Source organism: Arachis stenosperma, chromosome 3 (genome assembly GCF_014773155.1).
Source record: "Arachis stenosperma cultivar V10309 chromosome 3, arast.V10309.gnm1.PFL2, whole genome shotgun sequence".
NCBI classification, from domain to species: domain Eukaryota; kingdom Viridiplantae; phylum Streptophyta; class Magnoliopsida; order Fabales; family Fabaceae; genus Arachis; species Arachis stenosperma.
Genome location: NC_080379.1, coordinates 1,426,550 through 1,441,122, shown reverse-complemented (window position 1 = coordinate 1,441,122; position 14,573 = coordinate 1,426,550). Strand labels below are relative to the sequence as shown.

The window sequence follows — 14,573 nt, the reverse complement described above, 5'->3', positions numbered from 1 at the left end:
TGATGGTGGTGTTATGTTGTTGCCGTTGATAGAAATGGGATGAGTAACCATGCTTCTTATAGCATACATCTCTTGTGTTATAATGAGAGCATGCCAACGTAGCTTCACGACCTCTACAAAGGGAGAATCTGTTTACCATGTTCGCCATTTTGAGAAATCAATGAATCACAGAGTAATAAGGATTCAGATCTTCTTCCTTCCAACTCGTTGATCGGAACAACTATATTCACCAGGAAAGAATCTTGCGAAATAGCCTCTCATCAAACTCTATTGGATGAGTTTCGAGGAAGAGGTAAGAATGAAAAAAATGTCGAAAGAAAAATTAGGGATAGAAAGAAAATGGCAAAATTGAATTGGATCTCGATTCACAACTTTTTTTTTTAAATTTGATTCACAGCTTGGTTGCTCTCCACGGCTCACGGCACCGTGAAGCAAATCTCATGTTCTAAACTGTTCAAGTTGTGATATTGATAGTTTGATGAACCAGAATGGATCAAGAGAGGGAGAAAAATAAGTGGAAGAGAATGAAAAATCCCCTTAGAGAATATTTGTTGAGTTATTACAAAAAATAATGGTAACACCAACTTAAACGCATAACCCTCTCCCTTCTAAAATCATCTTCTTCATTTTTTTCGCTCACCTCGTTGCTGTCACAATCGAGCCACTCTATAGACATCATCGTGGCTATTACCCTCCCGTCAACTTTTCAAGAGCTTTGCAATCGCCAACGTCGTTAGATATAGCATCCCTCCCTCTTTTTTTCTCTCTCAAAATCAAAATCCCCTTCTGAAGAACCTTAATCCTATCTAGCCCGTGATAGAGACATGAACTTCAACACCTTTAATTTCAAAATATTTATTTTGCAGGCGAGCAAGAAGATGGCAGATCCAAACCCGCAAAAGATTTTAAGACTGTACTACCAAAATTTGCTGAGAAATTCTTATGAGCTATGTATATGTGATTTTGATGGGGGCTTCTCTCATTTTTTTTGTTTGTTACTGATTAGTCACAATTAATTTGTTTTTAATTTTTTTTCAAGTACTCTCTAAGTACTCTTCTTTTCTTTGTTTTTTGAAACTCTAAAAACTTGTTTTTACATAATTAGTTTATTGGGTTTGAATTCTAAATATTTGTTTTGAGAATTGTTGTTCATTATCTTGTAAGAATTTATTAGAAGTTAATTAAAAAAATTTAATTTTAAATTTTATTTAAAAATAATTAAATTTTTAAAAATTTTATTAAATATTTAATTAAATTGGTTCAATCACGGTTTAATCTTGGTTGAACCATTAAATCGTTGAATATGAACCGGTTTGATTCTCACAACTCCTTTCCCTTCTTCTTCCGTCCACACTGCTCTGCCGCCGCTTTCTTTCCTTTATTTTTTTCTGTTTGTTTGCTTTTCGTTCTTAGTTTTTTTTATAATTTATTCATGGTATTTTTTTCCTCTTTTGTGGTGATATTTTTGGTTTTTTTATGGTTGTTGGTATTATTTTGATGTTATAGATCTTTTTAAATTTAGAAAAAAAATTCTACAAAAAATACCTTTGTTTATAAAAAAAACTTTTAGAATCAAAAAATTTATATAGAAAAAAAGAAGATGTATCTTATTGTATTACCGTACGTGTATATAGATCTAGAAATAGGGATGACTTAAATTTGTTTCTATTTTTATTTTTTAAAATTTTTAGTAATCAAATATTATATTTATTATTAGATTATCGATCAATATATAGAATATTTATCTTCTTATTATTGATGTAAAATTAATATTTTTATAATCTTTGTAAGTGCTGCTTGACTTTTTTTATAAATAAAAAATTAGAGGAGTGCTAAGGAGCCGGTAGATTTTGTAATTTATAGCCATTAATTAATCATCATTAATATTTTTAATAGTATGAAATTACATCTAATGACGTAAGATTACTCACTTTTTTACTAGTTAAGTGCTTGCCAAATTTTAATTAAATTGCTAATTTTCTTAATTTTATTCATAATATATTTAATTTATTATTTATTTTTTTATCTTATTGATATATTATTATTTAATAAATATTTTATAAATTTAAAATTTATTTATTTTTTTAAATAGTTTATAAATTTAAAATTTATTTATTTATTTAAACTAATTTATAATTTCATTTTTATTATTATATTAGTGCTGATTTTCTAAAATAATATTACAATTTATTATGCCATTGTTAAATATTTAATATTAAAATCTTGTTATATATATTTATTTTTTTAATTTATAAAACTGTAAATCCTATTCAATTTAAATTTTAAACTACTTGAAATTAAATAAAATTGAATCGGATTGAATTTTCTAAAAAGAAAAATTGGTACTAAATGCAAAAAAAAAAAAATTCAGATATGATGCATTTCAAACCACACCCGAACACCCATGTCAATTTCATCGTAGATCTCACCCTAAACTTAACTACTTTTCCAATCAACACCACACAGAACAACAAAATCTTAGTTATATATTAAAAGAAAATCGCATATGCATGGTTGATGACATACGAAAAAAAAAAAAAAGAAATAAAGAAACTGGAAGAAGTTAACAGATTCCAAATGGAAATATCATGTTCTTCTTCTTCATCTTCTTCAGCTCCACATCATCATTGGCACTGCTAAGAGAGAAGCTATCGCAACTGACACCAATGGTTTTCCAATAATCACAGCCGCAGATTTTTTCTGATCGGCGGGAGTGGCGTCACCGTCTTGATCGTCGGCGGCGGTGTTCTCTTTAGCTGCCTTAGGTGCCTTTGCGAGAGCGGTGGGAGCCAAAGCAGGAGGCTTAGCTTTCTGAAAGAAATCCAAAGGAAGAAGCACCTTATCCACTTTGTATATGGCGAGTTTGTTATCGGAGTACACAACTCCCACCACCGACGCATTCACCACTCCCGTTGATATGTTCACACTGTTCCCCAACGCATTCACGTTCAGCGGCAGCCTCTCCGGATCTTTTCCCGCCACTGTCTGCACCGGATTCGCCAAAGAGTCGAAGTTGTTGCTGGCCACAAACTCCGGCAGTATGTGGAACTGCACCAGTTCTATCTTCTGTTTTTCGTCCAATGAGTTCAGGAATCCGGCCTTGAGGTTGGAGAAGGCGTCGTCGTCCGGCGCCAGGATCGTTATGCCTCCGGTCTTGGCGGTTATGAGCTGCGAGTTGATGTTGTTCATTATCTCTGTTGTTTTCATCAGACGGATTAGGACGTTGAAGATCTTCGCCTTCTTCAGAATCTTTGTGATGTCGTCTGGTGCTGCATCTGATGAGTCTGGTGACTGCGGCAGTGTTGGCACCAATGGCTTTGGTGACGGTGCTTTTTTTGTTGTTGCCTTTGGTGGTGATGCTACTACTTTTGGTGCTGGTTTTGGGGACGCTGCAGGTGTTTGTGAAAATGCCTGAATGATGGTGCAGCACAACACTAGCAAGACAAGGTACAATCCTGTTACCTGCTGTTTCTTCATCTTTTTATATTCAGTTGCTTATTCAATTATTAGCCTTTAGTGTTTAGAGATAGATACACTCTTTGAAGAATTGTAATGTGTGATGATTGGAATGAGTGTGTTGGATTGGTGGAGAAGTGTGTGTATATATATAGGGGTTATATTATTGCTTTCAGGCATATAGGATTATGATTGGTTGGTGAAATGTTTATTATGGTTTTGTGAGATTAGATTTGTTGTGTTGATTGTGATTTGTGAGGGTATATCACATCTATAAGTGATGGAGAGAGAAAGGATCTTTTATCTAATTATGGATTGTTATTGGCAACTTTGCCCAATCAACTTTTAGGTGAGAATAGGTTATGATGATTATAAGGTTGGGATATGGTGAGTTAATAATATATAATGGACATATGATATGAGATGCAAGGTGCATGGTTCTTGTTTCTTAACATCTTTGTGCATAGAATGTAGTTGAGGAAGGTAAGTGACAGATTGCAGAGGATACAGATTACAGAGGAAACCTTAAAGTTAGCAAGGAATTACTGCTACAAGTGTATTACACATAGTATCTTATGATCTTCCTTCAAAGATGTCATAAGAGGGACAAATGATTTTTCTTTTATAAGATGAAACTTTTCTGAACTCAATTTGAACTTAAAGATTAAAAAAGCGCAAACAGAATTTCAAAGGTCTTTCAAGCATTTTATTATTCAAAATGGAACCTATTCCTTATTTCTCTCGCATGATGATCCTGACAAAATATTATTTATGACCATGTTGTTTTGAAAATAATAGACAATCTTCTTTTACCATGGAAGCTATTCAATTTAGCATGTTTAATTTTTGCAGTAGAAAGATTTAGGTTGCAGAGGAAGTCCAAAATAATAGATTCTAGAAAATATGTTATGAAAGCCATCATCCTCCGTTTTGCACTTTAGTTGATATTAATTTTTCTTTTACATGACTTATTCATATCATGCTTCAAGGGAGCCAAAACGCATATATGTTGCCTCAAAAGTCATAGATAAAACCATAAAAAGCTTTTCTTTCTTCTTGAATCAGTAGTTATTTTAAAAAATCATATGCTATGTATTTACAAAAAATCAGCTGCTAATCTGTTAAAATATAGAATATATATTGAAATACGAAATACACATTGAAAATATATAAAACTAACACATTAAATATACATAAACATATTGTACCTGATTTTTGGTGTACTCAGAGATTTTTTTATTTTCAATTACTAATACTTTTAATAATCATCTATTGAGTAATTTCCTTTAAATTCTATGCAAGACTGAACCAATGTAACAATGAGCTTTCAAATGAGAATCAAGCAAAACAATAATTTTCATCATATCAAAGGAAAAACATGTATACAACCTTCACATACATCTCTCTCAAACAATGCTCATCCAATCATGCTACAACAATAAATACATTAAATAATATAAAAAGAACAAAAAACCAACATTGGCTGGGGGTGGTGCAACGGAGGCAGTGGGCGTTGCAACGGAGGCAGGTCGCGTTGCAACATTGGCTGGGGGCGTTGCAATGGATGCTGAGCGCGTTGCAACGGAGACAGGTCGCGCTGCAACGGATGCTGGGCGCGTCGCAACGGAGGCAGGTCGCGTTGCAACGCCTGCAACGTTGGCTGGGGGCGTTGCAACGGAGGCAGGGCGCGTTGCAACGTCGGCTGGGGGCGTTGCAACGTCGGCTGGGGGCGTTGCAACAGAGGCAGGGCGTGTTGCAACGGAGGGTGGGGGCGTTGCAACGGATGTTGGGCGCGTTGCAACAGAGGCAGGTCGCGTTGCAACGTTGGCTGGGGGCAGTGCAACGAAGGCAAGGGGCGTTGCAACGAATGCTGGGCACGTTGCAACGTTGACTAGGGGCGTTGCAACGTTGGCAGGCAGGACGCGTCGCAACGTTGGCTGGGCGCGTTGCAACGTTGGTTGGGCGTGTTGCAACGGAGGCAGGCCACGTTGCAACGTTGGCTGTGGGCTTTGCAACGTTGGCTGGGGGCGTTGCAACGGAGGCACCTGCCGTTGCAAAGATGGCTCGGAGCGTTGCAACGGAGGAGCCAAATTTTCATATCTCAGAATTGGCTCGTGCACTTTTCCTGAAATTTTGAGGGAACCTTGGTAATATTATTTAAAGGTTGCACAAAAAAATCCAGGCCAAAAATCGCACGTTTGTTCCGTTTTTCATTTTTTTTGAATTTTCGGCTTTCCGGGTGGGAAAAAAATCGGCAAAAAAAATTCACTCGGTGTAAATTCACCAAATTGGGGGATGGAAAGATGTTATTTTTCTAGAGGTTGTTGCACAAAACGGCGTCAAAATTCGACCTCTAGAGCACTTTTCTTGAGTGTGTCTCCTCACGGAAAAGGATGTTTACTCGTGGCACTTTGGTAATTGCTCTGCAGCCTATTATAGGGGGAGGGGTGTTGTGCTGCTGAAATTCGAGTCGCCCAAAGGCTTGCAGGGTGCAATACCGACAAAATGCACGTTGCCTTGCCATCCCCTAGGCACACTAGCAAGCATCGTTGGCTAGTTTCGTTGCAACAGAAGCACCCGCCGTTGCAACGATGGCTCGGAACGCTGCAATGGAGGAGTCAAATTTTTATATCTCAGAATTAGCTCGTGCATTTTTTCTGAAATTTTAAAAAAATTTTGGTAATATTAATTAAAGGCTGTACAAAAAAATTCAGGTCAAAAATTGCACGTTTGCTTTGTTTTTCATTTTTTATTAAATGATTTCGCCTTCCTTAGGATCTTGATTAAGTCGTCAGTGGAAGAAGAGTCAGAGGAATCTGATGATGATGAGGGTGATAATGCAATTGGTTGTGCTAATGTGGTGGTTGAGTAGAAGGAGGTGAAGAGGATGAGAAGTGTGATGGAGAACAAAGGTTGCTTCATTTTCTTGAAGGCAATTGAAAGTTGAGGATTTTGTTTTGATGGTTTTCAAGGATTGCAAATTTTGTAAAGTGATGGTTTAGTGATTGGTTTTAGGATTTATATAAGTAAAAAGTTTCATTATGATATTGAAAAATGATTTTTAATTATTTAAATATTGCATTCTATTTCGATTTAACTTTATTTATTATATTTTAGTGTGATTCCTATTCAAAATTTAAAGTATATGTGTTAGACAAAAGAAAATATTATTTAAGAAGAAAATTTGATTTAATAAACAATTAGATTAAGTTAATTCTTTAATGATATTTGGAATATACCTATTATTGGGTATATTTGGTCAAAAATATAATTGACCAGAATAATAATAGAACATTAAAATAAAAAGTGCAAGAACAATTGTCAATAGTCACATATTTAAAAAATTTTTATTAGTATGGACAAAATATATAATATATCAATAATTTTTATAGTTATATTTTATTATTGTAAAATATTATTACTTTTAATTGTCATGTTTTTTTGAATTATTTTTTATTATTAAAAAAATTATAAACCTAAATAATTAATTAACAAATATAATATTGTTACAAAAATACAATTCACAATTTCATAAAAATCTGAACGTACAATATGAATACAAAATACACCGCAAATTAATCGCAGAAAAAATATTAATAAAATTTTATTGTAAATAACCATGAATCAAACAATAAAAAAATACATAATAATATAATTATTAAACAAAATGCAGAACAATTGAATAAATTAAAAAATACAAATGGTAAAAAGGTAGAGAAAGATAATAACAAGTAACAACAGAGGATCGGATTTGGATCTATGGGGTAATTAAGATTAGAGTTACTTATTTATTTTGATTTTTTTTATTAAATAATCAATATAGTATTAATGGTTATATTAGTCATTTTAAATTTAATACTAAAATAAAAGTAATGCTACCACTAACAAAATATATTATTTTTAGCCAACACTCTTGTTACGTTGGGTAACTAGAGATTGGTAGACTGGACTCGCGAGGTTGACCCAATTGTCTTGGGAAGAAGGCCTTTAACTTAGTTCAGAGTTGAGAGCCTTCGTCCGACTTGTGTGTAAAGGAAGGAGAGGATGGTGGTACCTGCAAAGACACTTTGATACCTAAATCAGCAAAGGTCTAAGCAAGTTTTGAGAGTATGAGAACTTAGAGATACCTGAGGACCCATAACCACCGTTAGAGTTGTTCCACTTTTTAAAGAGGATAACCGTCCATTTATGTTAGGGAGGTTGAGATTTGACTCCTGGAAGTGGGTTGAGAGATTTTAGGAGCAGTTACTTATTTGAATAAGTGTTATCTGCTAGCTAATCTGACTCCCGACTTCCTTTTAGTGGAGTTTTCGTAGAATCCGACCTCTTAGATGGAGGTCGATTGCGTGGGGAGGTTGATCTATGTATTGGACCTCTTTGTCTTATTTGGTCCTGGACCTTAGTGTTGAATCAGGATATGAACAACTCTAAATTTTAAATTTTAAATTCTAATAATATAAAAATAAAATATTCATTTAAAATATTGACTAATATTAATAAAAATATTATTTTTCTAATATTTTATTTAAAATAATTCAATAACATAATGGGGTCAAATTTAAATAATAGTGAAAGCAAATAAATTTTATTATTATATATTACATAAAAATATTTTAAAATATAATGAAAACACTTGCCCCATCACTCCTCCAACTAAATATAAAATTGTGGGAATAGTTACTAATTAAAGTTTGAAAACTGATGAAAATATTCTAAGAGTAACTATAAATTGACATTAAATTAGTCTATAACTAAAATTTTTTGTCAAACATTGTAATTAGTTCTATTCCTTTTTAGAAACACTAGGAAACTCAAAAACACTCTTAGTCTCACTGGGATCACAGAATAAAAGTGAAAATCAAAATTCTTCTTAAATCTAAACTTAAATTTATATTTTATTTTCTATTTTTAGTTAAAGTTCTTTATTCTTTTTTATTCTTATTTATCTTTTTCCTCCTTTCTTTTTTAATTTTTGCATTTTAATTTGTTTCCAATACCTTGCATCTTTTTTTTTATCTTTAAATTTTACTTCTGAAATTATAATTGAGAGACACCGAGACACTCACAAAAAAGAGTTGTTTTTGCTCCTTAAATTAAGATTATGAAATAAAATTAAAAAAATTATTAATTTATTTATTATTAATAATGAAAAAAAATCGAGTAAAACATTTTTTTTTCTTTTTATTGAAAGTTAAATTTTGTTAAGTGTTATATAGATATTAACCTTTAGATGTTCAAATACCATTGCTGTTATATAGCAACATCTTACTTATATTTTGTGTTATGTGAGGGGAGTGTCATGTAAATTAAGGTGGTGCATCAAAATGAATAAGATATATATTAAATTATTCTTCCACCTTGGCCCATAACAATAATAGAGAAGTCTCGTGGCCCACAGCCCAACAAAATACATAATTCAGTTACAATTTATCTTATCTTATCTTTAGTTGCTTTTATTGAGAAGGAAAACACTATTATAATAATTCTTTTCACGCGTCCGTCATTCATCACTTCATCAGCTGAAATCTTCTTGCCCTTAAAACACAAGAAAGAAAAGAACAGTCCAGCAGATCGTGTTCTTGTTGCTCCATCGGGTTAGGCCACCATGGAGCGGAAGACTATTGATTTGGAACAAGGTTGGGACTATATGCAGAAGGGGATTACTGAGTTGATGAAAATTCTAAGGGAGGCGAATGATGAATTTATGCTGAGGGAGCTTGAAGAAAGGTGGATAACTCACAAGTTCATGGTGAGGTGGCTTTCACGCTTCTTTCATTATCTTGATCCGTACTTCATTGCTGGACGCTACCTGCCACCACTAAATGCTGTTGGCCTTACCTGCTTCGGTGTTCTGGTTTATATGGAGGTACGAGATAATGCAAGGAAAGCTGTGATCACTCGTATTGACAGAGAGCGTGAGGGCGAACAGATTGATAGATCATTGCTGAAAAATGTTGTTGATTTATTTGTTGAGATGGATCAATATGAGGAGGAGTTTGAAGTTCAGATGCTTGAGGATACTGCTAATTACTACAAAAGTAAGGCTACAAAGTGGATTGAGGTTGAGTCTTGTCCAGATTATATGCTAAAGGCTGAGGAGTGCTTGAGAAGGGAGAGAGAAAGAGTGACTCATTACTTGCACTCCAGCACTGAGCAGAAATTGGTAGAGAAAGTGCAACATGAGTTGTTGGTGACCCATGCTAATCAATTACTTGATGGTGTCTGGGCCTTGCTTAGAGATGATAAGGTGGAAGATCTGTTTCGGATGTATAGACTTTACCAAAAAATACCTAAAGGCTTGGATCCTGTTGCGAATGTATTCAAGCAGCATATTACAGCCGAGGGTACAGCATTGGTCCAGCAGGCTGAAGAAGCTTCTAGCCTTGTCAGAAAATTCATAGAGCTCCATGACAAGTACATGACATATGTTAATGACTGCTTTATAAATCACACACTGTTCCACAAGGCTTTAAAGGAGGCATTTGAGGTTTTCTGCAATAAAAATGTTGCTGGTAGTTCCAGTGCAGAACTATTAGCTACATTCTGCGACAATATCCTTAAAAAGGGTGGAAGCGATGAAGCAATTGAAGAAACTCTTGACAAGGTAGTCAAGCTGCTTGCATATATCAGTGATAAGGATCTCTATGCAGAATTTTACAGGAAAAAACTAGCCCGCAGATTACTTTTTGATAGGAATGCCAATGAGGATCATGAAAAGTGTATTTTGACAAAGCTAAAGCAGCAGTGTGGTGGCCACTTCACATCTAAGATGGAGGGAATGGTTATGGACTTGACTTTGGCGTGTGATAACCAGATGAAATTTGAGGAATATCTTCGGGACAACACACATGGAATTGATCTGACTGTTACTGTTCTTACCACAGGATTCTGGCCAAGTTACAAGTCTTCTGATCTCAACCTCCCGGTGGAGATGGTCAAGTGTGTGGAAGTTTTTAAAGAATTTTATGAAACAAAGACAAAACACAGAAAATTTACATGGATTCACTCACTTGGAACTTGCCACATCATTGGCAAGTTTGAACAAAAGACTATTGAACTAGTTGTGTCAACCTATCAGGCTGCTGCCTTGCTGCTATTCAACAGTGCTGATAAGTTGAACTATTCAGAGATTATGATGCAGCTGAACTTAACCCATGAAGATGTTGTTAGATTACTCCATTCCCTGTCATGTGCAAAATATAAGATTCTTAGCAAGGAGCCTAACACCAGAACTATATCGCCAAATGATACTTTTGAGTTCAACTACAAATTCACTGACAAAATGAGAAGGATCAAGATCCCACTACCACCGGTTGATGAAAGGAAGAAGGTGATTGAAGATGTTGACAAGGACCGACGATACGCCATAGATGCTGCAATTGTGCGCATCATGAAGAGCAGGAAAGTTTTAGGCCATCAACAACTGGTTTTGGAATGTGTTCAACAACTGGGCCTTATGTTCAAGCCTGACATCAAAGCAATTAAGAAGCGGATTGAAGATCTCATAACTCGTGACTATCTGGAAAGAGACCAAGAAAACCCCAATACTTTCAAGTATCTGGCTTAATGGAAGCTACTAGGGTATGAAAGTGGCCATTTTTACTTTCTTACATAATGCTGTAAATGATAGTAGTTAAGTTAGTTAATTCAGCTATTGGAGAAACTTGTTTACTAAAAGAAAAAAGAAGCAGATGCAACATTAATAAAACTATCATGTTTTCACTTAAAATTCATGTCAGTGAGACAAAGTGTCCAATTATAATTTTTTTTATAGATTTCTATTAGGTATGCGGTTGTTTCACATTTAGATTTACATGGCAACTTGAGTAAGAAAATCAGTAGAGTTTGATAGTAACATTTTATACAAAAAAAATTGACCATAAAACTAAAATTAAATTTAGTTTTTTGGCATTTTTTGGTCACTTGGAAATTTGGCATATTATATATATACTTAAATGATCATTATATATAGTTTTTTCTTTTCATGACATCCAAATATAACAACGTGTCCATAATCATTATGTTAGTATAATGAATGATCAAACAATAATTCTCTATTCAAAGTTCTTTAATGGAAAAATTCTCATATATAATACACAAGATATGAACTTATCTCTTATGAGGGAAACAAAGAGGAATAAGAATAACAAAATCGAATTAAATTTTCACCACAAACTGTTTCATAAAAAAAAAATGTAGACAGTAGTAGCAAGAAGCACTTGAAAATAGTTCAATATATTTTTATATTAATTCTGCAAAATGTTGATGATGATTCTCCCCCTTCAATAATGAATCCACTGATCTCAATTTTTGTTATCTTCATCTTCTGATCTTCAAACAAATTGTGATTGTCACAATGCAAATGCTAGAACTGCAATAATGGAAACAACAACACCCCAAACCCCATTATTCATGATCATCACAGCAGAAGACTTATCATCATCTGCAGCTCCATCTGCAGGCCCTTCAGCAGACTTCTTCTTTGATCCCTTAGCCTTCAAAGGCGCCGGAGCTGGCGCCGGAGGCTTCGCCTCGAAGAAGTCCCTAGGAAGAAGCACCTTGTCCACTTGATAAACCGCTAGCTGGCGATCAGTGTACACTGTTCCTCCAACTGTTGCATTTACAATCCCTGTTGTCATGTTCACTTGGTTCCCTGTGCTTGTTACATTCAATGCCAACCTACCTTGCACAAATATGATTACTAGTTTTCAATAATCTTCATGTGAAGATAATAGATGAGATGTGAACATATGTTATATCAAGCGATTCAGTCAGATATATCAAATTAGGGTAAAGTACTAAATTAGTCCCTTATTTTGGTCCTTAAGGTTTAAAGTGTCCTATTTGAATCTAAAAAAATTTCATTTAGCTTCAATTTAGTCTTACCGTGAGGTTAAAGTTAAATAATTAATGAAATGTCCTACATAACAGCAGTATCAGAACAAGTACGATAATCTAGAGAACAAGTACAAGCTCCAAAGCACAAAAGCAACCGTTGATGCATCAATACGTTTATTTATCATTCTCCTTAGTTCTATAGGAAATATTTCATTTAAATTGAAAGAAAAATGATAAATAAATGTATTGATGCATCTACAGTTGATTTTGTGCCTCTGGAGCTTGTACTTGTTCTCCAAATTATCGATCTTGCTCTTATACAGTTATATTGCTATCATGTAGAACATTCTGTTAATTATTTAACTTTGGCCTCACTGTGGAATTACATTGAAACTAAATGAAACATTTTTGAATTCAAAAAGGACGCTTTAAACTTCAAGGACCAAATCAAGATTACGCCTAAATGTAAGGGACCAATTTAGTACTTTACCCTATCAAATTATATAACCATGTTTCAGCTAATATTTTATATTGACATTATTCTAACCATATTCATGTGAGTAATCACCATCTAAGATAGCGGTATTGGTGGTTACTTACACGAATATATGGACATATGTTATGTCAAACAATTTAGTCAAATATGTTAAATTATTAAATTCTCAGACGAAGATATCTTCATGTGAGTAAATTGCGCACATGCATGTGCATGCATGAATGAGTAAAAATAAAGTATTTGTGCATGGTAGGTTCAAACCTATCAGGGTCTGCACCGGCTTGAGTCCTAACTGGATTGCTTAACGTGTCGAAATTCGAGACTGATACAAAAGAGGGTAACATGTGGAACTGGATGAGTTCATTCTTCTGTTGATCATTGAGGGAGTTGAGGAATCCTGGTTTGAGGCCTTGGAAGGCATTATCATTGGGCGCGAAAAGCGTTATGCCGCCGTTGGAGTTTAGGAGCTGTGAGTTGATCTGTGTGGACACTTGTGTGGTCTGAAGAAGACGGATCAAGGTTGTGAAACCTCCTGCTTTTTTGAGGATTCTAATGATGTCTGTTGGGGGTGATGATGGTGATGGTGCTGGGGCAGATATGGCAACTGGGGCAGCAGGGGAAGATGCAGGGGATTGACCTGAAGTGTTATAAGGGAAAGTTATTATTAGTAAAAGTTGCAAGGTGATGAATATGAATAATGAATGATTCATCATAGCAACCATCTTTTGTTGTGTTTTTTTGTGAAATGTTTAGGGTGGTCCTTGTTGTGATGTTGGAACTTGGAAGTGATTGAGGAATGAAGAATGAATGAATATATGGAGAGAGATTATTGGTGTTATTAGAGAATAGAGTGTTAGGTGGAATGTTATTAACATGTCTAGAAACCTCAGTAGTTAGCATATCATTGAAAGGTGGTGTGACATTACTGTTTGAGCCACTTGGATTTCATTGCTTTGGAAGGAAGAAAAAACAGTGAGATCTCATCAAGGTGGGTGTGGTTGCGTAGGTAGCATTTACTTGCAATTTGTAAATTCTTCTGAATTTTCAGGAGAATAAAAAATGAGTTTGCCTTTGTCTTAAGGAAACCAGTCCCTAATTTGCTTTTGAAACTCGGTTTAATAAGAGTTAAGAGTGATATTTGTACATAAAAAAAAAATTTAAGTGTTTATGGACACTAAACAGTCTTTAAGGCAGAAATCAAAAGTTATATGTACCGACATAAATTATGAGAATTTAGTCTACAACAATCATTTTTTCACGATAATTTGACAGTGTCGGAGGAGAAACGTGAATTAACCTAACCCCAAGGATGTTAGCTTCTGACCTACAATGCATTGATACTTTGCTTGGTGTTGAATGGCAATGGGACAGTTGTTATAATTATACTAACTACCTTCTTCAATGTTGATTAGGGAAGAACGATGGTTTTACATATGGATTACATGTCCCTAATCTTAGCATTAGGTCACAGAAATTTTTTTCTCAATTTATAGTTTTTTAAAGTGTTACTTGAAAGTTTTATTTTGAAACATCATAAATTTTCTCTTTCGCCCTCCCCCTCCCTTTCTCTTGACATGTACATGGAGTAAATATCTATGTTGATCCCTAAAAAAAAAAATATTTAGATTAGACATTTTGATCCCAGCTAAATTTTTAAGTCATCGAAAAATTACTCGACAAATGAATCCCTCCATTGTTATTTTTATAGACCTTCAACTTGAAACACGGTCCTCGTATCAATGTAGCTTTAATTGGAAGGAAATTATATAACCAACATCCATAC

At 34.4% G+C, this 14,573-nt stretch overlaps 3 protein-coding genes across 3 annotated transcripts; 1 reads left to right on the top strand and 2 right to left on the bottom strand.

Moving 5' to 3' along the window:
• Positions 1-2,365: 2,365 nt before the first annotated feature.
• Positions 2,366-3,564, bottom strand: LOC130969313 (fasciclin-like arabinogalactan protein 11). Its single transcript, XM_057894980.1, has one exon. It carries the CDS (start codon positions 3,475-3,477, stop codon positions 2,611-2,613), a length of 867 nt encoding a protein of 288 aa, XP_057750963.1. The 5' UTR covers positions 3,478-3,564; the 3' UTR covers positions 2,366-2,610.
• Positions 3,565-8,869: 5,305 nt separating this feature from the next.
• Positions 8,870-11,167, top strand: LOC130967969 (cullin-1-like). Its single transcript, XM_057893031.1, has one exon. It carries the CDS (start codon positions 9,062-9,064, stop codon positions 11,021-11,023), a length of 1,962 nt encoding a protein of 653 aa, XP_057749014.1. The 5' UTR covers positions 8,870-9,061; the 3' UTR covers positions 11,024-11,167.
• Positions 11,168-11,501: 334 nt separating this feature from the next.
• On the bottom strand, positions 11,502-13,583 carry LOC130967412 (fasciclin-like arabinogalactan protein 12). Its single transcript, XM_057892260.1, has 2 exons — positions 13,052-13,583; positions 11,502-12,135 (listed from the first exon to the last, which is right to left on the bottom strand). Exons 1-2 carry the CDS (start codon positions 13,510-13,512, stop codon positions 11,808-11,810), a joined length of 789 nt encoding a protein of 262 aa, XP_057748243.1. The 5' UTR covers positions 13,513-13,583; the 3' UTR covers positions 11,502-11,807.
• Between the last annotated feature and the right edge of the window lie 990 nt (positions 13,584-14,573).